The 26,925-nt window shown below is 47.2% G+C and overlaps 1 protein-coding gene across 1 annotated transcript in view; it reads right to left on the bottom strand.

Moving 5' to 3' along the window:
• LOC140393517 (membrane cofactor protein-like) overlaps nucleotides 1-26,925 on the bottom strand; it is a 307,321-nt gene that overhangs the window by 17,701 nt on the left and 262,695 nt on the right. The window contains exon 7 of the mRNA XM_072479828.1: nucleotides 22,908-22,943. Within this exon, the coding sequence (XP_072335929.1) occupies nucleotides 22,908-22,943 (36 nt within the window). The remainder of the gene's footprint in view (nucleotides 1-22,907; nucleotides 22,944-26,925) is intronic.

Raw genomic sequence — 26,925 nt, 5'->3', positions numbered from 1 at the left:
ACAGTCAGAATCATTGGAAATGGCAAGAATTCAATTACAGATCAAGCAGCTTGAACATGAAAAATTAAAGCAGCTTGAATACAAAATGAGGGAAAAAGAAAGAGAAAAGGAGGTACAGATCAGGGAAAAAGAAAAGGAGAGAGAAGAAAGGAAAAAAGAAAGAAGAGCCCTAGCAGAACAAAAAGAAAGAGAAAGGGAGGTACAGATTAACAAAAAAGAAAACGAGAGAGACTTTGAACTTCAGAAAATGGTCATGAAACGTGATAGTCAGTTAAAATTGGTGGATGTCAAGAGAAATGTGCAGTTTGAGGATAGTGAGAAAGAGCAGCATAGTCGAAGGCTTGGCGGTGATCTATTTAAATATGTCCAAGCATTGCCAAGGTTTGATGAGAAGGATGTAGAAGCCTTTTTCGTTTCATTTGAAAAAGTAGCTGAACAAATGAAATGGCCACAGGACATGTGGGTATTACTGATTCAAGATAATTTGTTAGGTAGAGCTGTTGAAGTGTTTGCATCATTATCAGAGGAGGTATCTGGGACGTATGAGGAAGTGAAAAAAATCATCTTCGATGCATATAAACTAGAGCCTCAAGCCTCAGACAAAGGTTTTGAAATTTAAGGAAAGAACCTGGTCAAACTTACATGGCGTTTGAAAGGATCAAACAGTGTAATTTTGATAGGTGGGTAAGGGCTTTGAAAATAGATAAAACGTATGAAGCTCTTAGAGAAATGATCATTTTGGAGGAGTTTAAAATTTCAATTCTTGATGTAGTGAGAATGGATGTGGAAGGGCAGAGGGTTAAATCTGTGAGATTAGCAGCAGAAATGGCAGATGATTATGAATTAGTTCATAAATCAAAGTTTGGTTTCCAACATCAGTTTCAGCCTGTGAGGGATAGAAACTGGGGACATGAGAAATACTCAAGTGGTAAAGGTAAAGGGAATATTATGGGAGATAATAAGAAGACTATACCTCAGATTAAAAAATAAATCCAAGAGGGTGGAAGAGAAATGAAAAGTTTCAGATTTTTTACTGTAATAAACTGGGCCATGTAAAGTCACAGTGTTGGTGGTTGAAGAAAAGCACTGGGAAGGGTGATCTGGTAAAACAGGATAAGACAGTGGGGTTTGTTAAAGTGGTAAAAGAAAGTCCAATTGAAGCGAAGGAGATGCAGAAGATTGTACAGCTGATCAGGAGATGATTGATAAGAAGGTGCCAGATCTCTTTAAAGAATTTACTTGTGTGGGTAAAGGTACTTGTGTGAGTAAAGTTTACTCATGTGTACCAGGAGGAGCAAGTAAAGAAGTCAGAATTTTATGGTAAGAGATGTGGAGTTATGTAGTTTGCGAAGAGTATTGCCTGAAAAGGTGGTAACATGTGGAATTCAGCGTGAGAAGAGTAGTGTTACATTTTATAAGGTGAGGTTGGAAAGTCCAGTGAAGAGTGATGAAGTGGTAGTAGGAGTCACGGAGAAACTATCTTGTCCAGGAATACAGTTTATTTTGAGTAATGATATAGCTGGATCGCAGGTGGGAGTGATGCCTACTGTAGTTGATAAGCCAGTGGAAAATCAAACAACTGAATTGTTGAAGGATGAATATCCTGGGATGTTACTTGATTGATGTAGTACAAGGTCGCAAAGTCTCAGGTTAAGACAAGAAGAGAAATCAAAGAGTGAATATAAAGTTGAAGTTCAATTATCAGAAATGATTTTTGATCAGATGGTTGGAAAAGAAAAAGAACAGGTGGCGGGTGAGGCGGATATTTTTTAGTTCAGGAAAATTGCCGGAGTTATAACAGAAATAAAACGGAATATAGAAATAAAACGGATGTATCAGAACGCATACATGGAAGAGGAATCTGAGTGAATACCAGAATGTTATTACCTTAAAAATGATGTCTTAATGAGAAAATGGAGACCTTTACAGATGCAGGCAGATGAAAAGTGGGCAGAAGTTCATCAAGTTGTATAGCTGTATTAACCAAAATCAATAAACAGTTGTCCGTCAGGTGAACTCCATGATATACTTTGTAGTTTTCTAAACCCTGGCCCATAACAATTTAGCAACATGAGAGCTGGTGCTGTGACAGGTAGGAGATGTCATGTGAAGAATGACCTTGATCACCCGCTTGAGCTAATTAAACGTCTCGTGCTACTGTTGGGAGGACTTTGAAGTCAGATCCTGGAGGTGGAATTCTCCCATCACCCACCATGGGACATAGTAGGGGCAGGAATGGAGAGTGTTGCCCATAGTGGAGGCCGGTGGGAAACCACGTCATGGGCTGGATTCTCCACTCCCTGACGGCAAAATCGTGTTCGGCGACAGGGCGGAGAATCCGTTTTGTGGCCAAAATCGGGAGTGCTGCCGGTTTTTAAATTCTCCACCCCCTGAAAAGCGGCATACCTTTGGAGTATGCCACGCCGATTATCCACCGCCTCAGGCCATTGCCTGAGGCCCGCCCTGCGATACTCCGACCTCAACTGGCCGAATACCTGTGCTCACACCGTCTGGGAAGCTCACGTGGCAGCTGCGGATTCAGTCCGGGGCCGCCACAGATGGGGGAGGGCAATGTGGGCGGGTGGTCCGAGGCGCGCGAGTGGCTGAAGAGGGGGCACTAATTTGGCGGTCCGGGTCCACGGGCTGATTCTGCCATGGAGCAACCCACGGCCCCCTGCGCATGTGCAGCCTCTGAACCGGAAGTGCTGGGGGCCGTATCGGCAGCTAGAGCTGTGAGCTCAACGCTGCCTCCCAGCAAAACAGGGAAGCGGTGGCCTTTTGACGCCAGCTTTCCTGGCGTAAAAAAACACTATTTTCATGCCGGAGAGGGGACAGTCTCCAAAAGAGAGAATTGAGCCCCATATCTTCCAGCCCCAACCTCATTAATTATGCACCTGGGAGTTTTGCGCCGTAGTCCGTGGGGTAGGGGGGCATGCATTATGATGCATGTACAGCCATCATATCTCGGTGCCATATTGAAAAGGTGCCCGCATCACTGACACATTGTTGATGAAAGAAGATGGACCTCCTGAAAAAGAAGATGGATCTCCAGGAACACTCTGTGCTATGAACTACATGGTAGGACAGAGTATAAAAGAAGAGACAATGGGAGCTTGTCAAAAGGTACTGCAATAATCATGGTAGATTTTAATTAATTTATAGATTGGAAAAATTGGATGGCAATGGTGACATAGATGAAGAGTTCATAGAATATTTTCGGAACAGTTTCTGAAAACAACACATTCTGGAGCCAATCAGAAGGTTGACTTGGTATTGTGCAATGAGATAGGATTCATTGATAACCTTACGGTGAAAGTACCCCTAAGTAGCAGCATTCATAATATGATTCAATTTTACATGCAGTTTGAGAGAGAGGTGCCCATCAAAGATGAGTATTTTAAACATAAATAAGGTCCATTTTGAGGGCATGAAAGCAGAGCTTCCTGTGTTTAAGGGATAGATTAACAGAGGTTCAATGGCAGATTTTTAAAGAGATATTTCAGAATGCATAGAATAGACACATTCCAATGAGAAAGAAAAATTCCAAAGGGAGGGCCTGTCGTCTGTGGTTAACTAAAACAAATTAACGAAAGACAGTATTAAACTTAAAGAAAAAACATATATTTACGCATAGGTGAGTGGCAGGTCAGACGATTTGGGAAGAATATAAAGAACCTAAGTGCTTTCTGCCGTGAAAAAGAGTAAATCAAATCACTTAGCTAACTTTGATGTGGTGAGAGGTTGTCAATCAGAGCCAGAGTGTTTAGAAACATTTTGGTTAGCATCAAAGCAGGGTAATGGATATGCATTCAAGCGCACATGGAAAGATACATTAACAATCCCCGAAGCAGCTGTTTGAGAGTAATAAAGCCATCAATCACTGGCTAATGCAATGTATTGCTGTGTGAAAGTGAATGGAAGATCTACATTTCAAGGACGCTCAAGGGATTTCAAGCGCTTTGGAGTGCACTGGGGTTTCTGACACTTGTAACAGCTGCTGCTTTGAACACTTCTGTCTTCGGCAGCAGATATTCGGAAAGGGTAAGTGAAAAAGCAATAATTCTTCAACCTACTGCCTGGACTGTTCTTCAGCTTTCAGGCAGGGGTCTCTGATGGGGTAGTCTCGGATGGTGGGGAATTCTTGATTAAATAAGGGGGCAAAAAGCTATTGTGGTAGGCAGGAATGTGGGGTTGAAGTTACAATCAGATTGGCATGATGTTGTTGAAAGGCGGAGCAGGCTCGAGTGGCTTACTCCTGCTCAAAATTCACATGGTTTGTAAATAACTGTGTAAATGTAATCTTGTGTGTTTAAGTTTTATTTTATTAACAAACATTTTAATTTAATATTTAAAATCTCTGACAGCATTCCTGTAATTTATGGCTCTGAACATAAGTATACATAACTTTCTCGTAGTAAAATACATATAGAAAATAGTTGTCATAGGTTGCCAGGTTGCCTTTTGGAATTTGGTTTGCATGGCACTTACCACCTGTTGGATCATAACAGTGGTCCTTTTGATGGTCTTCTGCTTCCGCCATGGAATGCTGTTCAGTTCCATGACTAAGGCCTACAGTGCAATATTGTGAACCATGACACCATCATTCTGCCTCAGTGCTTCATTTCCATTCTCTCCATTTTCAGTAGTGATGGTCAGCAACAGCGTCTTTTGATTCAGTTTAAAGCTTCCCTTTAAGAAGGACAGACTGGACTTCCGGTGGCGTTTGCGAGTGGGTCGGCCGCATCGAGAGGAGCTCCCACTGGTGGCCACTATTTGTGGCGCTTTCAGGGGTTTCCCCGATTCTTCGCTCTCCCCCCCCCGATTGTTCTCGGCCTTTGGGCCGTCCCGGGCGTCAAGCGGGGCAGCACGGGAGCATTGTGGATAGCACAATTGCTTCACAGTTCCAGGGTCCCAGGTTCGATTCCGGCTTTGGTCACTGTCTGTACGGAGTCTGCACATCCTCCCCGTGTGTGCGTGGGTTTCCTCCGGGTGCTCCGGTTTCCTCCCACAGTCCAAAGATGTGCAGGTTAGGTGGATTGGCCATGCTAAATTGCCCTTAGTGTCCAAAATTGCCCTTAGTGTTGGGTGGGGTTACTGGGTTACGGGGATAGGGTTGAGGTGTTGACCTTGGGTATGGTGCTCTTTCCAAGAGCCGGTGCAGACTCGATGGGCCGAATGGCCTCCTTCTGCATTGTAAGTTCTATGAAATATATTCTATGAAAACCGGCGAGGAACCCCGCGCGGGTGTCGGACGGCTGGAGCTGAGGTGTCGGGCCCAGCGCGCGCAGCGGTCAGAGCAGTGGGGGCGGAGCTAAACGGAGGACGAGGCGGCAGGCCCGAAGCCAGGGCGCGATGTAGTGAAGATGTTCCACATCGGGTGGCTCTCGCCTAGAATGTTTTAAGAAGACTGAAGTCCGGTCCCACGGGAATTCTTGAAGAATACAAAAAAGAGCAAGAAGTTTTAAAGAAAGTCCGTGAAAGTTTTTTTTTCTCGAGGGAAGAATTTTTTGTTTAAAAAAAAAATGATTGAAGAAGGAAAGGGGGGGGAAAAAGGAAAGCCGTTAAACGATGCGAAAATCAGCGTCGAAGAAGGGAGGAAACGCGGGCTCGCCATTGAATGAGAGGACCAGCAAAAGTGCTGACAAGATGGCGGATGCCGGACCACATGGTGGGGCCACACTGCTTACAGTGGAGAAGATGACCGAGGTGATGGCTGTGGAGCTGGAAACACAGATTGTGAGGCTTTGAGGAAGGAGATGGTGGTCGCATTGAAGTTATTGGTGGAGGAGGCAATCGCCCCGGTGAGGGTAGCTGTGGCAAAGACATCGGCCGAGGTGAGAGAGCAGGGCGAGAAGATGAAGGAAGTGGAGGAGGCCATGTCGCAGTACAGCGACCAGCTCACCTCGATGGGGGATGAGCTGTGGACAGTGGTGGAGGTCAACAGTGGACTCCGAGCAAAGCTCGAGGACTTGGAGAACCGTTCGAGGCAGCACAACCTGAAATGAAAATCGCTTATTGTCACAAGTAGGTTTCAAATGAAGTTACTGTGGAAAGCTCCTAGTCGCCACATTCCGGAGCCTGTTCGGGGAGGCTGGTACAGGAATTGAACTCACGCTGCTGGTCTGCCTGGGTCTACTTTAAAAGCCAGCTATTTAGCCCTGCGCTAAACCAGCCCCTAAACCTCCAGTGGCGTTTGCGAGTGGGTCGGCCGCATCGAGAGGAGCTCCCGCCGGTGGCCACTATTTGTGGCGCTTTCGGGGGTTTCCCCGATTCTTCGCTCCCCCGCCACCGAACCTGAGAATTGTGGGCTTGCCCAAAGGGACAAAGGGCTCAAGGCCAACAGAGTACTTCGCTAAGAGATTGGCGGAGTTGATGGGGGAGGGTGAAAACCCCTTCCGGTACGAGCTGGACCGAGCTCATCAGTCATTAAGGCCGAAGCCCAAAGTGAATGAGCCGCCAAGACAAGTAATTATCTGATTACATAAGTACTGCATGAAGGAGAAGGTGTTAAGCTGGGCGAAGCAGAAGCGCAAGGTGCAGTGGGATGGTGCTAGAGTTCGGATCTACCAGGACTTGATGGTGGAGTTGGCAAAAGGACGAGCGGCGTTCGGGCGAGTGAAGGCCGCACTGTACAACAAGGGATTTGGTATGGTATACCCGGCGAAGCTGAGGGTGACGTATAACGCCAAATACATTTATTTCGAGACAGCGGAGGCGGCTGAGGCGTTAAGGGAAATTGTTCAGGTGAGGGACAGGGCAGGGAAGTTGGTGCTGGCTCCGGATCTGATTAACAAGGTCTTTGAGGTTGTACAGGTCAGAGCCACCTGGGGGGAGTCCGGGAGATGCACGAATTTCTAGATGGGTTGGAGTACTCGAGGTTAGGGCAAGTGGACAGGGCTACATTAGAAGGAGCGATAGTGGAGCAGGAGATAAAGGATGCGATTGGGAGGATGCAGTCGGGAAAGGTGACAGGGCCAGATGGGTTTCCGGTTGAATATTATAAAAAATTCAAGGATAAGCTGGCACCCCTGATGGTGGGGATGTTTGAAGAGGCGATAGGGAAGGGGGTGTTGCCACAAATTTCGGGCAGGCATCGATTGCCCTGTTGCTAAAAAAAGATAAGGATCCGACGGAGTGTGGGTCGTATAGGCCTATATCACTTTTGAATGTGGATGCAAAAGTATTGGCGAAGTACTGGCTGGTAGGTTGGAGGAGTGCCTCGCGAAGGTGATAGGTGAAGATCAGACGGGGTTCGTGAGAGGGAGGCAGCTCTTTTCAAACGTTAGAAGAGTATTCAAAGTGGTTATGGGACCGGCGGAGGGGAAGGAAACAGAGGTGGTTGTGGCATTGGACCCTGAGAAGGCGTTGACCGGGTAGAATGGGGGTTCTTGATGGCAGTTCTGGAGCGGTTTGGGATTGGACCAAGATTTGTGAACTGGGTAAAAGCCACTATATGAGGAGCCGAGGGCGAGAGTCCGCACAAACAACATCAGCTTGAGATACTTCTCTCTCCACCGTGGGACTAGGCAGGGATGTCCTATGACCCCCTTGCTGTTGCACTCGCGATTGAACCGTTAGCCATTGCATTAAGAAGATCGGGGGTATAGAAAGGAATAGTGCGGGGGGGGGGGGGAGGGGGGGATAGAGCATAGGGTGTCCTTATATGCTGATGACTTGCTGTTATATGTGTCGGAACCGAGTGTGTCGATAAGGGGAATAATGGAGCTGCTTCGGGTATTTGGGTCCTTCTCTTGGTACAAACTAAATTTAGACAAGAGTGAGTATTTTGTGGTGTCTCGGCCGGGAGTGGGGGCATGAGTGGGGGAGCTGCCATTCCGTAGGGCAGGGACTCACTTTAGTGTTATAACCTGCTTGCTTACCATTGGCTGGGGACTAATGACAATCCCACAAAATCAGAGTTTGGGCTTCCCCAATGAGGGGTGCGGAGAAACCATTAGTAAACTCCAAGTATAAATAAAGCTGGCCAGTTTGGTACCAGCAGGAAGGAGTGTGCAGCAAGGGAAGTTGCTGCTGCCATATATATATATATATGTTATTGTAAATAAATGTTATTTCTTTATATCCTCAAAACTCGTGCTGGATTCTTCGTGGCCCTCACAAAACTGGCGACGAGGGTTAAAGTGAATAGCTGTCTACACTGCTGACGCCACCTCCCTGGATTTTTGTTGGATATAGGTTGGAAGTTGTTTTCTATTACACCATGCCTCTGTACGGACGTTTGGATGTTTTTGATGCTGCGCTGGAAAGCTGGAACCAGTACGCACAACGGATGCGTTACTATTTCCTGGCAAACAATATCACCGAAAACGAGTGGCAGGTGGTCATATTGCTCACCGCCTGCGGCCCGCATACGTTTGGGGTGATTAGGAGCCTTACGTACCCAGCTGCGCCGGACACCAAAACGTTTGATGAACTTGTGAATTTAGTGGGGCAACATTTTAACCCAACCCCGTCCACGATAGTCCAGCGTTAATACCACTGAGAGGACCCCAGGAGAATCCCTTGCCGATTTTCTATCCAGGCTACGCAGGATTGCGGAGTACTGTGACTATGGTGAGACCTTGTCAGAAATGTTACGCGACCGTTTGGTTTGCGTATTAACAATGCGGCCACCCAGAGAAAGTTGTTAGCTGAGCCAACATTGACTTTTCAACAGGCCATTCAAATAGTATTGTCCCGAGAGAGCGCAGAACGAGGAGTGCAGGAGCTACAGGGAATGGAGGTGCATGCCTTGGGGCATAACCCCTTCCGTTCAAAAACGTCCCCCCGCACTCCTGTGGTACCTTGGGCGAGGCGACGTCCGGATCGACGCCAGTGGCCGTCGGACATTCCTCCCCGAAGGGAGCCTTCTCCAAAACCAATGGGTGAGGAGCCACGTCTGTGTCAGACTTGTAGGCGCCAACCCCGTCGCGGACACCGGTCCTGGGGGCACCAGAGGCGCCGTCGTTCCGACCGAAACTGGGACCAGCCCAGGGGCCGTACCTTCCATGTGGATGAACCTGCGGCGACTACTCCTGAGGACGTGGTGACGGAGGACGACTGCCTGCAGCTGCATTGTGTGGCAGCTCCCCGTGTGGCCCCCATTAAGGTGACAGTACGGGTCAATGGTCACCCGCTTGAGATGGAGTTGGACACGGGCGCAGCGGTCTCCGTGATCGCCCAGAGGACATTCGACCGCATCAAGCAGGGTATACAGACCCTTACATTAACCGACACACAGGCCAGGTTGGCCAGCTGCACGGGGGAACCATTGGACATAGCAGGAACTACGATGACCCCTGTTGTTTATGGACGCCAGGAGGGGCGTTTCCCACTTATCGTGGTGGGCGGCCATGGGCCCAGCCTGTTGGGCCGGGACTGGTTGCGCCATTTGCGGTTGCAATGGCAGCACATCCTCCAAACAGTTTCTGGAGCGTTGACTGAGGTGCTAGGACGATACCCAGATGTATTCCAGCCCGTTTTGGGGAAAATAAAAGAGGCCGTAGCCCGTATCCAAGTCGAACCAGGAGACACGCCGCGCTATTTCCGGTCACGCCCGTTGCCTTACGCCTTGCTCGAGAACGTAGAAGGTAAGCTCACTCGTTTGGAGACTTTGGGTATCATCAGGCCCATCCGTTTCGCTGACTGGGCAGCACCAATTGTACCTGTAATGAAACCAGATGCCACAGTTCGCTTGTGCAGCGACTATAAACTTACAGTGAATACGGCTTCCCGACTCGACTGATATCCATTGCCTCGCATAGTGGATCTCTACGCGAAGCTTGCAGGCGGACTCTCGTTCACAAAATTAGATATGAGTCACGTCTACCTACAGTTGGAGCTGGACTCTGCCTCCCGACCATATGTAACAATTAATACACTCTGGGGCCTGTATGAATATACACGTTTGCCCTTTGGAGTATCCTCTGCCTGCGCTATTTTTCAACGCGTTATGGAAGGCATTTTGAGAGGTTTACCATGTGTCGCTGCCGACTTAGATGACGTTTTGATTACAGGGACGTCGGAGCAGGAACATTTGGAAAATGTGGAGGCTGTCCTCAGATGCTTTTCGGAGGCTGGAGTCCGTTTACGTCGCACAAAGTGCGTATTTTAGGCAAAGGAAGTAGTCTACCTAGGTTATCGGGTGGACCGCAAAGGTTTGCACCCCGTCACAGAGAAGGTGCGCGCGATTCAACAGGCCCCCGCCCCGACTGACACTTCGCATCTTCGTTCTTTTCTCGGTCTCGTAAACTATTGCGGGAAGTTCCTCCCCAATCTGGCAACTAGGCTGGCCTCGTTGCACCTTCTGCTAAAGAAAAATCACACCTGGGTTTGGGGTCAGCCGCAAGAAACCGTTTCCGGTGGGTAAAGCAACAATTGTCATCGTCTGGGTTACTAACCCACTATGATCCTGGACAGCCTTTGCTCGTCACATGCGATGCATCGCCGTATGGTATTGGGACCGTCCTGTCCCACAAGATGGAGAAGGGGGTCGAGCGGCAGATAGCTTTCGCCTCCCGCACATTGACTGCAGCGGAAAAAAAGTACGCGCAGATCGAGAAGGAGGGCCTGGCAGTGGTCTTTGCGGTGAAACGTTTCCACCAGTACGTGTATGGCCGCCATTTCACTATTGTGACTGATCATAAGCCTCTGCTGGGACTTTTCAGAGAGAATAAGCCAATACCACCCATTGCTTCCGCACGGATCCAGCGCTGGGCTTTGTTGCTTGCTGCATACGAGTATTCTCTGGAGCACAAACCAGGAACGCAGATAGCGAATGCCGACGCACTGAGCCGATTGCCTTTATTGACAGGCCCCATGTTGACCCCCACGACCGGTGAGGTGGTTGCAACCCTAAATTTTATGGACACCTTGCCTGTCACGTCATCACAGATCCGTGAGTGGACCCAGACAGAGCCAGTCCTGTCAAAGGTTCGGCACATAATCCTGTATGGTAGGCAGCATAGACAGCTCCCAGGCGAGTTGCGGGCATTTTCCTCCAAGCTGTCAGAATTCAGTGTGGAAGACAGCATCCTCTTGTGGGGGACGCGTGTGATTGTCCTGGAAAAAGGACAGGAGCTGATACTAAGAGACTTGCACAATGAGCATCCAGGTGTGACCAAAATGAAAATGTTGGCCCGGAGTTATGTCTGGTGGCCAGTACTCGACACCGACATTGAGAAGGTGGCCCAAAATTGCTCCATTTGCCAGGAGCATCAGAAGCTTCTGCCGGCCACGCCCCTACATCCATGGGAATGGCCAGGCCGGCCTTGGGCGTGCTTGCATGCGGATTTCGCAGGCCCTTTTCAAGGATCCATGTTCCTTCTATTAATCGACGCCCAGTCTAAATGGCTAGAGGTGCATAAGATGCTAGGCACAACGTCCTGCGCAACAATTTAAAAGATGCGTTTGTCTTTCAGTACGCATGGCCTCCCCGAGGTGCTGGTCATGGATAACGGCACTCCATTCACAAGTGAGGAGTTTGCGAGGTTCATGAAGATGAACGGCATACGCCATATCCGCACTGCCCCTTACCACCCGGCTTCAAATGGGTTGGCAGAGCGCGCAGTGCAGATATTCAAACAAGGCCTAAAGAAGCAGTCTCCCGGGTCAATGGACACGAGACTGGCTCACATTTTGTTTTTGTACAGGACAACCCCCCATGCGGTGACTGGGGTAGCTCCTGCAGAATTCCTAATGGGCCGGAGACGTCGCACCCGCCTTAGTATGGTTTTCCCGGACGTTGGCGCAAAAGTACGCCGCACACAAGAATGGCAGGGACAGGGTCTTTCTCGGCAACGGCCGATTCGGCAGTTTGCGCCCGGTGACCCAGTGTTCGTTCGGAATTTTGCTGGTGGTGCCCAGTAGGTTCCTGGCGTAATCTTTCGCCAAACGGGCCCTATATCTTACCAGGTGCAAGCCGAGGGTCGCCTCCAGTGCAAACATGTAGACCACGTTCGGTCCAGAAGACTATCCCTTCCAAAGATTCCCCGCCCCCGGAGCTCATTTCTACAGCCACAGAGAGCAGAGACAATGGAAAGTAGTCCTCACAATCTTCTTCTGGTGCCTCACTCAAAGCCTGCGCAGGTCGTTACAGAACCGCATGGAGATAGAGACGCTGAGATGACGGAGGCAGCAGACTCTGACTCCGAGATGGAGACACAGGACAGAATCAGAGGGGGAATCCTCGGGCCCACGGGCCGTGGATGTACAACTATTACGGCGTTCATCACGGAAGTGCTGGTCTCCGTCTCGTTACACGCCGCCTGATCCAGAGCCTCGTGCAAATGGTGTCCGGCCTGCGGCAAAACAAGTCCAACGCCCTCCTTCGCCAGGGTCTTCGGTGGATTCCTTGGACTTTGGGGGGTAGGGATGTTATAACCTGCCTGCTTACGATTGGCTGGGGACTAATGACAATCCCACAATCCTGTGGGAGTAAGTTTAAGGAATTTCCCCAAAGAGGGGGGCGGAGAAACCATTAGTAGACTCCATGTATAAATAAAGCTGGCCAGTTTGGAACCAGAGGAAGGAGTGAGCAGCAAGGGAAGTTGCTGCTGCTGTTATATATATATGTTATTGTAAATAGATGTTATTTCTTTGTATCCTTAAAACTCGTGCTGGATTCTTCGTGGCCCTCACAAAATTTAGGTACCTGGGGGTGCAGGTTGCCCGGGAGTGCGGGGGGCTCCGCAGGTACAACATTTCTAGTTTGGTGGGGAGAGTGAAAGCTGATCTGGCAAGGTGGGATGGTCACCCTCTGTCACTAGTGGGTCGGGTACAGGCGATTAAAATGAACGTGTTGCCGCGATTTCTGTTTATTTTTCAATGCCTGCTGATTTTCCTGACAAAGGCTTTTTTCAGAGAGATTGAGGGAATGATTACTTCGTTCATATGGGGACGGAAGGTGGCCAGAGTTAGAAAGGTGCTGCTACAGAGGGGAAGGCAGGCAGGGGCTTTGGGTCTTCCGAACCTGATGTATTACTACTGGGCGGCGAATGTGGTGGAGGTGCGGAGCTGGGTCAGCGGGGTTGATTCCCAGTGGGTCAGAATGGAGGAGAGTTTGTGCAGGTGGTCGGGGCTGAAGGCACTAGCAACAGCGCCGCTCCCAATGGCCCCGGAGAAATACTCAGTGAGTCTGGTAATAATAGCTTCATTGAGAATATGGCGGCACGTCGCGTTAGGGGCAGTGTCAAGGGAAATGCTGGTACGGGGAAACCACAGATTCGAGCCAGGGAAGTGGGATGGAAATTTTCGGAAATGGGAGGAAAAGGGGATTAAGACACTGAAAGATTTGTTTCTTTGGGGTCGGTTTGCAGGATCGAAGGAGCTGGAAGCGAAGTATGGGCTGGAGCAGGGGGAAATGTTTAGATACATGCAGGTTCGAGATTTTGCCAGAAAGGAGATACAGAGCTTCCCGGTGGAGCCAGCCTCCACATTGCTGGAGGAGGTGCTGACAACGGGGGGACTGGAGAAGGGGAGTAGTGTCGGCGGTTTACGGAGCTAATTTGGAAGAGGAGAAGGCACCACTGGAAGGGATCAAAGCAAAGTGGGAGGAAGAGTTGGGAGAGGATATGGAGGAGGGGTTCTGGTGTGAGGTGTTCCGGAGAGTGAACACTTCCACATCGTGCACGAGGTTGGGGCTCTGATACAGCTGAAGGTGGTATACAGAGCACACCTCACGAGGGCGAGGATGAGCTGATCCTTTGAAGGAGCAGAAGATGTGTGTGAACGTTGCGGTGGCGGGGGGGAGCTAATCACGTTCATATGTTTTGGTCCTGTTCAAAGCTAGAGGATTACTGGAAGGAGGTTTTTAGGGTAATTTCTAAAGTGGTGCACGTAAAACTGGCCTGGGCTCCCGGGAGGCCATATTCGGGGTGTCGGACCAGCCAGGGTTGGAAACCCCCCCTCCAGCCAGGTTGGGGGGAGGGGGGCTGTGATGGTTAATGGTGACTATGTGTGATTCCTGATTCCTTTTTGTCATTTGTTTATTTGAACATGCGGGCTCATGTTTGGGGTTTGGTGGGAGGATGGGATCGTTGTTATCGATATGGGGATTGACATATTTGTTACTGATTATTGTTTATTGTTGGTGGGTGTAAATTTGGGAGAAAATGTGAAAAAGGAGAATAAAAATATATATTTTTTAATGAGGTCTTTAAGACCTGTAAACTAACTAGAACATGGGTTCATCTCACAAGCTGCCAGGCTTTTTTATGCATGCAGCCAACCACGCAATACTACAGGTAGCGCTGGTTTGCATGTGGAACTCATGGAAATGAAGAAGTAGAACAATGAGCTACCTGGCTCAATGGGGATGGATGCAGGCAGCACATTGATTCAGGTTCCCCATGGCTGGAAACAAGACTGAAGAAATTTTTAGCCCATTAATGAAAAATGTTCCTATCAGAAATCGTTTGCTAACTGTAGCACTATGTTTCTCTCAGGAGGATATGTAAAGCTTTCTAATAATAATAATAATCTTTATTAGTGTCACAAGAAGGCTTACATTAACACTGCAATGAAGTTACTGTGAAAATTCCCTAGTCTCTACACTACGGCACCTGTTCGGATAAATTGAGGGAGAATTCAGAATGTCCAATTCGCCTGACAGGCATATCTTTCGGGACTTGTGGGGGAAACCGGAGCACCCGGAGGAAACATAAGCAGACATGTGGAGAACATGCAGACTCCGCACAGTGACGCAAGCTGGGAATTGAACCCGGGTCCTTGGCGCTGTGAAACAACAGTGCTAACCACTGTGCTATCGTAATATTACGACTATATTTTTGTTATGACAATTTAAAATTTGTTGACAGATTTTCTCATCCCTCTTTTCACTGTTCAGAGCTTTGTATAAACTCCCAACAGCTGTCCTTGCAAGCCAAATAGATTCAGGCCTAGAATTATCTTGTATATCCTTTCCACTTAGAATTGTAACATTATCCTTACTCCCCACTGCCTTTCCTTAATACCCAGCATTCACCCCACTCCACCCTTTTCCCTTTCCAACCATTTGTAAATACCTGGTAACCAGAACCCCTTCCTAGCGTTGTCTGAGCCATGTTTCTGTAAATGTAATGAATTCATATAATCCATGCAGCTATTTGTACCTGTGGCTCACTGACAGATAAACATGCACACAATGTAGTACCTCGTTTGTAATCTCTGGTATTTTCCTCAATCTGGTCTTGATGATTTTTACGGTATTTCTAGTTTAACTGCTGGTGATATTATATTTTCCTTTGACCTCATTTCTGCTCCTTTCTGCTATTTGCTGGATTCTCCAATCCCTGTCAAATTAATTTGTCTTCCCTCAACTCTTCAAACTTGGTCGTGCTTTCACTTTGTTTTTCAATGAAAAAACCCCCCAGAATTATTTCCAAATAAATTCAAGATACTTCTCGATAACTTACAGTTATATCAATATACCCTGATCTTGTCAGGGCAACATTCTGTTGGATTTAAGGGATCACATTGGAAATGTCTGGAAAATTTTATCAGATAAAGAGCAGCCCACGACAGATTTAGAAAGGCATGACAAACTTAAGCTTTTGAGCATATTTCTGCCATTATGAGCAAATAATATGGTACACTTTACATTGTGAATTGATTGGATGGCACGGTGGTGCAGTGATTAGCACATCTGCCTCAAGGCGCCGAGGACCCGGGTTCGATCCCGACCCCGATCACTGTCCGTGTGGAGTTTGCACATTCTCCCCGTGTCTGCGTGGGTCTCACCCCCACAACCCAAAGATCTGCAGGGTAGGTGGATTGGCCACGCTAAATTACCCCTTAATTGTAAAACAAATACTTTGTGAATGGACTAAACCTTCAGGAAGAGTTAAGATCCCAAGATTTCTGATGTAGCTCCTGAATTTCTAGTGCAAGAGGTGAACAGAAGATATGTCCTGTATACACAGGGGTGAATATGTACTTAGAAGGGATAGTGAGCAGATTGCCATGGAGGTTAGTGTGACTGGTGCCCCCTGTACTTCAAGCGGCACGGTAGTGTTTAGCACTGTTGCTTCACAGCTCCAGTGTCCCAGGTTTGATTCACGACTTGGGTCACTGTCTAAGCGGAGTCTGCATATTCTCCCCGTGTCTGCGTGGGTTTCCTCCGGGTGCTCCGGTTTCCTCCCACAGTCCAAAGATGTGCAGGTTAGGTGGATTGGTCATGCTAAAATTGCCCTTAGTGTCCAAATAGGTTAGGTGGGTGTGGAAGGGAAATTAACATAAACTAACTTAGAAGCATGCTGGGAAATGCTTGACTGTAGTTCAACACTGCTTTTGGACTAAAATAAGTAGGTCAGGTAACATAAACAAAATATTGCTTAATATTCTGGTCTCGGCCTTATTATGAAAACACATTGTCCTCTGAAAGATAACAAAATGTGTACTCAAGTTGTTTTTAGTCAAGGGCAAGAACATACACACTATGTATTTCATATTACGTACTTTCCAAGGTCTATTTAATATAAACATGCCTGTTTACTTCAAGCTGTTATTTCAGACTATAAAAATATCTGTCTTCAATCGAATCTCAGAGCGCAGTGCACTGGCTTTGCAGCTAGAACACTCTCTCTCCGCAATTATATTTGTGTAAATAAATTTCCTTAAATCGAACCTCGAGGAATTTGTCTTTATTATAATTTCCACGACAAATTGGCGTAGTCAGCAGTTTCCCTAATTTAACGGGAAGTGAACCCCGAAACAAATCTCTAAACAGAACCCTCTCAGCTGAAAGGGAGAGAGCCATAGCGCGACCCCAGCTGAAAGGGGGGTCTGCTGCTCAGCAGCCTTAATTACTGGCCAGTGACTCATGCCAGGAGAGTTATCTTACTTAATAAATTAACAATAGCTGCATGGGAAGAAAAAAGGTGCCTTAGATACTAAAATTTAAAAGAAAAAGATTTTGAGGTTTGTGAAAGGATAAACACTGGTGTGCGCTCCTTGTAATGTTTGTAAATGATTTCCGTGGCCGTTGTTATTGTTATATATATGTTCTAAAGTATTTTGCAGAAGGAACGATGAGCAATAAACTCGACGCCCCCTCACAGGTCGTCCTGAAGCCTCGGTAAAAATATTTGGAGCGAGAAAGAAGGTGAACTCCTTAAAGAGGACAGGTAAGGGAGTCAAAATGAGTAAGAAAATGAAACGAAACAATCATAAAGCAACGGAATGAGGTAGGAAAACCTGTATGTCCCGCATAGGAATCTACTGAAGTTGACCCCATCTCGAAACAAAAAACAGGGGAGTAAAAGTCAATCGAATATTAATGTAAAAGCGTAACAGATGGTTTCCTGTAGAAAAAGGGAATTCAGAATTGTCTGTAGCCATGAGATAAGGCTACCGGTTAACTGTGATATTTGTGAGCTGTGAGAATCTGTGTGTTTTGTTTAACCAATTAATTTTAGTCAAAGTATGAAATGCTAAGTGGGTTGTAGTTTTATCGTCTGTCATTGTGAGTCAGAGATTATAACTTAAGTGATTTTTGTTGAGCTTTTTTAATGAACTGAAACATATGGAAATTAAAATCAGTTTAAAAGAAAGTGCTTTTACGAATAAAAGTAATTGAATATGAATAAGTTTTTAGATTACGTGATAAGACGTAAATGGCATCATTCCATATTGACTGTTTTACTTTTAGCTAGAATACATGCTTTAGTAAGGGCAAACTATTCTGCCGCTTGAGCAGACGTTCCCAAAGGCAGAGCAAAAGCTTCCACTATCTCGAATGGAGTTACTATTGCATAGCCGGCCAGGAGGGTCATATCATTTGGTCGGTTTGCTGACCCATCGGTGAAAAAGATGATGTCTGGATTTTCTAGTGGGTGACTCAATAAATCAGGTCGAGGAGTTGTGGTGGCTTCAACCATGACGGAATTCATAACTTCCTTCGGCCAACCTATTAAACATGCTAAATTGTTTTAAATTTACTAGATGTTGTTCAGCTGCCCAGCAAGATAGCCGTTTTAAAGTGCAAAGTGCATACTACTGCAGACGATGAGTCTCCAGTGGTGATAGATTTGCTGATAAAATAGCAAAGGAAGTGGCTCTCAAACAGCAGGCACAACTGCAAGCTGCTGCAGTTGAACTTCCGTTCACCATAACAGAACCAAAGTTAAAACAGGCACAGGAGCAAGCCTCCCCACAGGAGCATCGCTTTTGGCTAAAGGTGGGTTGCTATCAAGGCAATCATCAAATCTGGATCCACCCAGATACCCGCGCAGTATGCCCCAGAAGTCTGTTTTTGCCACTGTGTCGCCTTGCCCATGGGCAGGCTCATGTGGGCAAAGGAGGAATGACACATGCCATGTGTCAACAATTGTGTGCTCAGGGTGTTGCGGTGGCGGTTGGGGGAGTAGCCCGCACGTGTGATTTGTCGGGTGTAGCCAACTGGGTTGGCCACTTCCCGACTTAAAATTGAGATCCGCAAAGAATGCAGGGAAATTCAGCCAAGCCAGGAAAAACTAGCAAGTGCAAAGTCTCCTGTGTATTAGAACTTGCAGAAACCCAGACAGCACTGAAACTCACAGCCATCTGCATACTAATGAGCAATCCCCTGGAACAATTGAAACATGTAAGGTGAATAAGACCACGCCAGACTCCTCGGCGCCAGCAGGAGCCAAGACAAAGGAAGGCCAACGGACACTCAGGGACCGCCCAGCGATCAGGGAACGGCTCCAGTATTGGAGAAATCGATCCAAGTGATCGGAACGAAGTCCAATCACTTGGAACCAGATACGGAGTCCGCCCCGAACGGTGCGAACCCCTGGGGACTATAAAGTAGAGTTCCCAAGTTCAAATCGGTCTTCTTGGCAGGGTCACTCAGCAGCGCGAACCAATCCTTGACAGTGACCTGCCTAGCTGCCGCAACAACCAAGTAAGTCTCCAGTAAACGTACGCTACGAGATAGGCGCTCCTAGCTACCAGTCCATACCAGCTTTTGAATCCGGAAGACTCAGGATCGAATAAAAGGCCATTTGTTCCCCTGACCTGGTGGGCCAGTTCCGAAGCTAAGTATAGGCCTTTTAGTGATAGAGACAGTCTAGTAAGTAGAGTTTTATGCATGAGTAGTGATTTACTGTGTATAATAAATGTGCTTTGATTTGAATCTTACTAATTGGTGTGTCGAGTTATTGATCAGTACTTGAACTTGAACCTCGTGGCGGTATCATAAAGATACCTGGCGACTCGAGGGCAAAGTTTATAGAAACAGAGCAAATTAAGTAAAGACACAACGGGCAACAAATTAAGTGTAAACCAAAGTTAGCAACACGGGGGAGTGGTTAGTGATGGTGAACGTGTTTTCCCGGTGGGTAGAGGCTTTTCCAACCAAAAGAGATGATGCTAGTACAGCGGTAAATATTCTGTTAAAGGAAATAATACCTAGGTTTGGGATACCAATGGGTATTAACAGTGACAGGGGAACTCATTTCACTAGCAAATTGACCAAAGCCTTAACAGAAGCCATGGGATTTGATTGGAAATTGTATATGCCATACCAGCCACAATCCTCAGGAATGGTGGAAAGGGCAGATGGAATAATGAAAACTGCAGTTACAAAAGTGTGTCAACAAAATGGGCTGCTATGGCCATATACCATACCCATAGTAATGTGTGCCCTGCAAAATCAGAAAAATCGTAATACGGGTTTAACCCCGTATGAGATATTAATGGAACGTCCCATGACAACTGGAACTAAACCCCAATGACTCCAGCGGCAGTAGCCTTAATATGGGCAGATGAGGCATCACTAAAATATGCCCAGGCCATGTGTGAAACCGCTGAAAAAATAAAAAAATAAAAATAAAAATAAATAAAACATGAAAAGGCGCGACAGGCTTAGATGCGTCCAAAAGGGAAATACACACCCTTTAAACCTGGAGATCAAGTATATGTGAAAGCATTAAACAAAGATTATTTTTCTCCGAGGTGGAATGGACCCTATCAAGTCTGCTAACAACCTGAACAGCCGTTAAAGTAAAAGAAAAGCCTGATGGGATCCTTGCAACTCGTGTAAATTACATCATACGGAACTTTGAGAGTACTAGTGAAACGGTGACCTGAAGAGAATGACGGCGTTGATGTTTTTATATTATCATATTAATCCAGCATCATGTAGAGGGTAAACTGAACACTAACACCTTGACATACATGTCTCACTCATACGCAGAGAGGGTCAATAAATCCAGTTGTTAGGTTTGTACACAAATTCCCAGATGCTTGGGGGAGGGCATCCCCGTGCGACCTATCCCATTCACCAGTAACAAGATAGCAGAGTGGGCCCTGAGACGGAATAATACAGGGAATGGGGAAGGATATGTTAGATTGGAGATTAGCTGGATACGATATGAATAGGTTTGAGGAATGGTGGGGGCCTCGGTTTAATGTAACACATCAACCGCCCTGGTTGCTCCTTCCCAATTATACTGGAGTCCCAAAAGGATGTATATGCTTTAAGAATCATAAAACATATGGGACCCTCTCAGTAGGCACGAGTCAGTGTGATCTGACCTTGAATTGGCAACACCCTATGTTCCACTTTACAGCTAAAGGACTATTCATCTTTGGTTGGTCAGGAGTTGAAAATCAAACTAGTGGAGTCTCCTGGGAAGGGGATCGATTAGACTAATGATAACTGAGAGTAAAGGAAACCTGACCGCATATAATGGCACGTATTTTATCTGTGGACGTAAGGCATACCCGTGGTTACCAGAAAATTGGGAAGGCTCCTGCTATTTGGGATATGTAGTCCCTTATGTATATCACGTCCAGCAACTGCAGGACCATCCCCATCACAGGACGACACAAATCAGCCATGATTGAATGGTGGAGTGGACTCGATGGGCCGAATGGCCTTACTTCCGCTCCTATGTCTTATGGGCACAAATGCTGGGAATAATGATACCACCATTAGGAATAGCCACTAATGCATATGAACTACGTGAATTACGAGACATCCTTGAGCAGGTAGCTAATGACACTGCAGAAGCTGTTAACCAGATAGAAACTGAGATGGTTGCTATAAGAGCTGTTGCCCTGCAGAATAGAATGGCTCTTGATTTCTTGTTAGATGAAAAGGGAGGTACTTGTGCCCTGATTGGAAGTGACTGTTGCACATACATCCCTGATAACTCAGAGAAAATTGATAATCTGGTGGATCACATTTGTAGAGAGGTGACAAGATTACATGAAAATGAGGGATGGGACTTTGGCTTTGGGTGGTTAGGATCATCAGGACAGAGGATTGTGTTCGGGATTATAATCGCCATTGTAATCTTGATTGTCGTATGGTTACTATTACAATGTTGTGCAAGATATTTTTATTGTACTAACACGGGAGAACAACCCTCGCCGACGGCTTGCTACAAGGCTCATAACACGCAGGGAATTTTTATACATCCGTTCTCCTTACATTATAAACCACCCTTCTCTACGGAGGACATGATAATTTACTAAAAGGTGTTGATCAAAAGATCAGCAAGGAGGGAATTGTGGAAGGGAAATTAACATAAACCAACTTAGAAGCATGCTGGGAAATGCTTGACTATAGTTCAACACTGCTTTTTGACTAAAATAAATAGGTCAGGTAACATAAACAAAATACTGCTTAATATTCTGGTCTCGGCCTTATTATGAAAACACATTGTACTCCGACAGATAACAAAATGTGTACTCGAGTTGTTTTAGCCAAGGGCAAGAACATACGTACTATGTATTTCGTCTTACGTACTTTCCAAGGTCTATTCAATATAAACATGCCTGTTTACTTCAAGCTGTTATTTCAGACTATAAAAATATCTGTCTTCAATCGAATCTCAGAGAGCAGTGCACTGGCTTTGCAGCTAGAACACTCTCTCTCCGCAATTATATTTGTGTAAATAAATTTCCTTAAATCGAACCTCGAGGAATTTGTCTTTATTATAATTTCCACGACAGTGGGGTTACTGGATGACGGGGATAGGGTGGAGGTGTGGGCTTAAGTGGGGTGCTCTTTCCAAGGGCCAGTGCAGACTCGATGGTCCAAATGGCCTCCTTCTGCACTGTATATTCTATGATTCTGAATTCATTTAATGACCTCACGAGAATGGTCAAGGTCAGTGAACTCAACTTTAATTGCCATTTCCTTAAAATGTAACCACCAAGATAAACCTTTCTGTACAATAAAGTAAATTAACACGGACAAGAAAAATGTGATGTGTGTATATATACAATTGTTTATAAATGTGAGAAATTCCAATAAAAAGATTTTTTTTAAAAATGTAACCACTAACCTCACACTCAATTCACCACATGCCCTTCACTCAGTTTCCAACATTTTCTATCAAGCATGATTCATACCTCATATTAACTTCACCGTACACACTTAGCACTGTGGAAGCCACATCTTACAGTTGCACATACTACCAGTTATTCAACCATGACAGCCATATTATCCAAATGCATTGCACCACATGCACTGACAAACCTTTATTACCTTTGCAGGACAGAAATTGCACACAATTGTCGAACTGAACTAAGTAGAAAGACTTTGGGCTGGATTCTCTGTAGCCCGACGCCGAAATCTGGATTGGCGATTGTGCGGAGAATGGCTTCTTCCCACATCTTTGTTGTCGCCGCCAGCAGGGGATCAAAACATCAGTAACGGGTTGGCACTGGGCGCTGATACCATTTTCTCACCTACAACGGGAACTCTGCTTCCGGCGGCGGAGAATCCAGCCCAGTATATGCCAATGCCTAACTCAAAACATCAGACACACACTGAAGATTTATATACTTTGCTTGAATGTCTCAAAAATCATTTCAAATTCTGATGCTCGTAACAACCTCTCCCTATTGTTTTTATATATTATAAAACATTGATTGTTGAAGATTATAAACATTTAAACAAAAGCTTGTGTTACCTATTTTTACTGTTCCACCACCATGTCTGGGTGTTTCTGTAATATTAAAAAGGGAAATATTTTAAGCTCATCTGAAAATTTCTTGCAGATGTCTAATCCATAAAAAAAACAATCATTCTCAAGCAGCCCCCCAGTGAGCAATCATTAAATCTTTCTAATTACCATACTTCTGCTTCATCGATGAGTTCATGCTTTTAATGTTCTCTGGCTGAGTGGTGAGTTTGTTGTGGGAATCATAAAATTTCATGGGCACTCTGCCCATTGCCTACCTGTCTGCCTCACTGCAATTCTACCAGCAGTGGGTAGATGTTGACATCCTACATGTGGCTGGCCAGTTGAGGCCATTAATTGGCCAATAATGACCACTTAAGGGCCTCATCCCACTGACGCTGGGATCAAACCAGTGGGAGAAGAGACCTGCGCCAAGCGCTTTGCCCAGCAGCTTTCACTTGTGAGCTGGTAGTGGGCAAGGCGGTATGTCTCCTTCCAAAATCCCTAGGCCCATTTGATGACCCCCGCACAGGTCTCCCCCACTCCCGTGTTGCTCCTGCAAACACAGCCTGACAAACACCCCCACTTACCAGCTCTATGGCTTGCTGTGGTTGAGACTTAGCCAGTCCCAGCAGTGGCCACTGCTCCTTGTGATACTGCATGGACAGGTCAGCTGCTGGCTATTTGAATTGTCGGCAGCTCTCATAGGCAGTGGTTCCTGCCAAGATTGGAATGAAAGTCTGGCTTTAAACCAATTAATATATCTGAGTGGGTTTTTTTTAATAAATATTTTTATTCTCCTCCTTTTTCATATTTTCTCCCGCATTTACACCCATCAACAATAAACAATAATCAGCAAGATATGTCAATCCCCATAATAACAACGATCCCATCCACCCACCAACCCCCAAACATCAGCCCGCATGTTTACATAAACAAATGACAAAAAGGAATCAGGGATTACCCGTAGTCACCCTTAATCTACACAGCCCCCCCCCAACTAATGTTCGATGTTATCCAGTTCTTGAAAGTGCATAATAAATAGTGCCCATGACTTGTAGAACCCCTCCGAGCTTCCCCTCAGTTCAAACTTAACCTTCTCAAGGGTCAAGTATTCCAACAGGTCCCCCCGCCACGCCAGGGCACTGGGTGGAGAGGCTGCTCTCCATCCCAGCAGGATCCGCCTTCGGGCGATCAACAAGGCGAAGGCTATGATATCTGCCTCCGTTCCCGTTTCCAACTCTGGCTGGTCCGACACCCCGAATATGGCCTCCTGGGTACCTGGGTCCAGTTTCACATGCACCACCTTGGAAATTACCCTAAACACCTCCTTCCAGTACTCCCCTAGCTTTGGATAGGACCAAAACATATGAACGTGATTCTCCCCCCCCCGCAACACTCACACACATCCTCTACTCCTTCAAAAAATCGGCTCATCCTCGCCCTCGTGAGGTGCACTCTATATACCACCTTCAGCTGTATCAGCCCCAACCTCGCACATGAGGTGGAGGCATTCACTCTCCGGAGCACCTCACACCAGACCCCCTCCTCTATAACCTCTCCCAGCTCTTCCTCCCACTTTGCTTTGATCCCTTCCAGTGGTGCCTTATCCTCTTTCAGAATAGCTCCGTACACCGCTGAGCCCCCTTCTCCAGTCCCCTTGTCGTCAACGCCTCCTGCAGCAATGTGGAGGCCGGTTCCTCTGGGAAGCTCTGTATCTCCTTCCTGGCAAAATCCCGAACCTGCATGTACCTAAACACTTCTCCCTGCTCTAGCCCATACTTCGCTTCCAGCTCCATCAATCCTGCATACCGACCCCGAAGAAACAAATCTTTTAGCGTCTTAATCCCCTTCTCTTCCCATTTCCGAAAACTTCCATCCCACCTCCCTGGCTCAAATCTGTGGTTCCCCCGAATCGGCATTTCCCTTGACCCGAAACCCAACCCGAAGTGTTGGCGAAACTGCCTCCAGATTTTCAATGAAGCTATTATAACCGGACTCCCTGAATATTTCCCCGGAGCTATCGGGAGCGGCGCTGTTGCAAGTGCCTTCAGCCCCGACCCCCTGCACAAACTCTCTTCCACTCTGACCCACTGAGAATCAACCCCTCTGACCCAGCTCTGCACTTTCTCCACGTTCGCCGCCCAGTAGTAGTGCAACAGGTTCGGGAGACCCAAACCCCCTGCCTGCCTTCCCCTCTGTAGCAGCACCTTTCTCACTCTGGCCACCTTCCCTCCCCAAATGAATGAGGTAATCCTTCCCTCAATCTCCCTGAAAAAAGACTTTGGCAGGAAAATCGGTATATCTGAGTGTTAATAGCCTGCGTTTTTTCTTTACATTGTAAAATTCAATCTCATTGAACACCACACAGTTAATTTCTCTGCTTGCACACAAACCTGGAAAGTTCTTACCAGCAACCCAAAATATATATATATATTGATACGAAAGATAAGTAGGCTGGAATTCTCTGCTCATCGGAATTCTTTTCCCGCTGACAGCGCAACTCCGCCAACAGGTTTCAGGGCAGCATGGTGTGGCTTCAATGGGAAATCTATTTTGAATGGGGATCCAGGATAGAACCCCGACCTCCGTGAACAGCACACTGCCGAGGTACATGGGGACCAGAGAATCCCACCCCAGTTATGTACAAGGCATGACCATTGCACGATTTACTGGCCACATTGCGCCCGAACGGGAGCACAACGTGGCCAGTAAATGCCAGGCTGGGGACCAGAGAATCCCACCCGTTATCATAGATTATCATAGAATTTACAGTGCAGAAGGAGGCCATTCGGCCCATTGAGTCTGCACCGGCTCTTGGAAAGAGCACCTTACCCAAGATCAACATCTCCACCCTATCCCCATAATCCAGTAAACCCACCCAACACTAAGGGCAATTTTGGACACTAAGGGCAATTTAGCATGACCAATCCACCTAACCTGCACATCTTTGGACTGTGGGAGGAAACCGGAGCATCCGGAGGAAACCCACGCACACACGGGGAGGATGTGCAGACTCCGCACAGACAGTGACCCAAGCCGGAATCGAACCTGGGACCCTGGAGCTGTGAAGCAATTGTGCTATCCACAATGCTACCGTGCTGCCCCTTATGTACAAGGAATGACCATGGGCACAATTTACTGGCCACGTTGCGCCCGAACGAGAGCACGACGCAGCCAGTAAATGCCGGGAGAGGCCTCCCGCCAGCATCCTGATAGCCAGTGCGCCTCGCGAGATCTACCCACGTCTTGTGAGGCATCGCGATCAGGGTACCACCCACATTGGGCAGATCCAAACCTGCTTAGACATGCTGACCTGGGATCTATCGGGTTCCCTGCATCTACCAACCTCCCCAGCTGGGCGCCGTTCAGTACTGGTCCACACAAATGTGGACCAGGTGGAATGGTTAGCGGAGGGTCTCCTGGGCCAATGGAGGCCCCTGGGTGGTCAGGGATAGGACAGAGTGGCCCCCCCGTCCTCCCCCTTAAACGCAGACACCTTAGCACTGCCAAACTGGCACATTTACACTGCCACTCTGACAAATAAGGCAGGAGTACTGCCAGGGTGCCAGTGCCATGGCGCCTGGGTGGCACGGTCAAGGGTCTGGGCCTGAGAGGGGCCATGCCCATGAAAAGAGGGTGGAGGGGGATATGAAGGGTGGGAGGTGTAGGGTTGGCATAAACGGGCCTCTGGAAGATTGGGGGTTTGAAGGGTTGGAGTGCTGGAAGAGGAGGGGCCCGAAAGGGGGAGCAGGAAAGCCTGAAAAGGTGAGGACCTCAGGGACCCCATAGTGGGGTGTTATCACTTGGGGGTTGTGTGGGGTAGTGCCCATATGTGTAGAGGGTGACATTGCCTGTGGGTGGGAGGTATGGGGGACCCTCAAGCCCACTTAAAATTCGGGGCACCCTTTCAAAGGGTGACCTGATCTCTGAGGAGCCGGTCTGGCCAGAGTGTTCAGCTCCCCAGTGATGAAAATAATTCTAAGTATGGGCTAACCCAGTGAGAAACTCCCCAGGGCCCCCAAAA

This window comes from Scyliorhinus torazame, chromosome 17 (genome assembly GCF_047496885.1).
Source record: "Scyliorhinus torazame isolate Kashiwa2021f chromosome 17, sScyTor2.1, whole genome shotgun sequence".
Taxonomy (NCBI): domain Eukaryota; kingdom Metazoa; phylum Chordata; class Chondrichthyes; order Carcharhiniformes; family Scyliorhinidae; genus Scyliorhinus; species Scyliorhinus torazame.
Note: the sequence above shows the minus strand (reverse complement) of the source record. Positions and strands in the feature narration are given on the sequence as shown.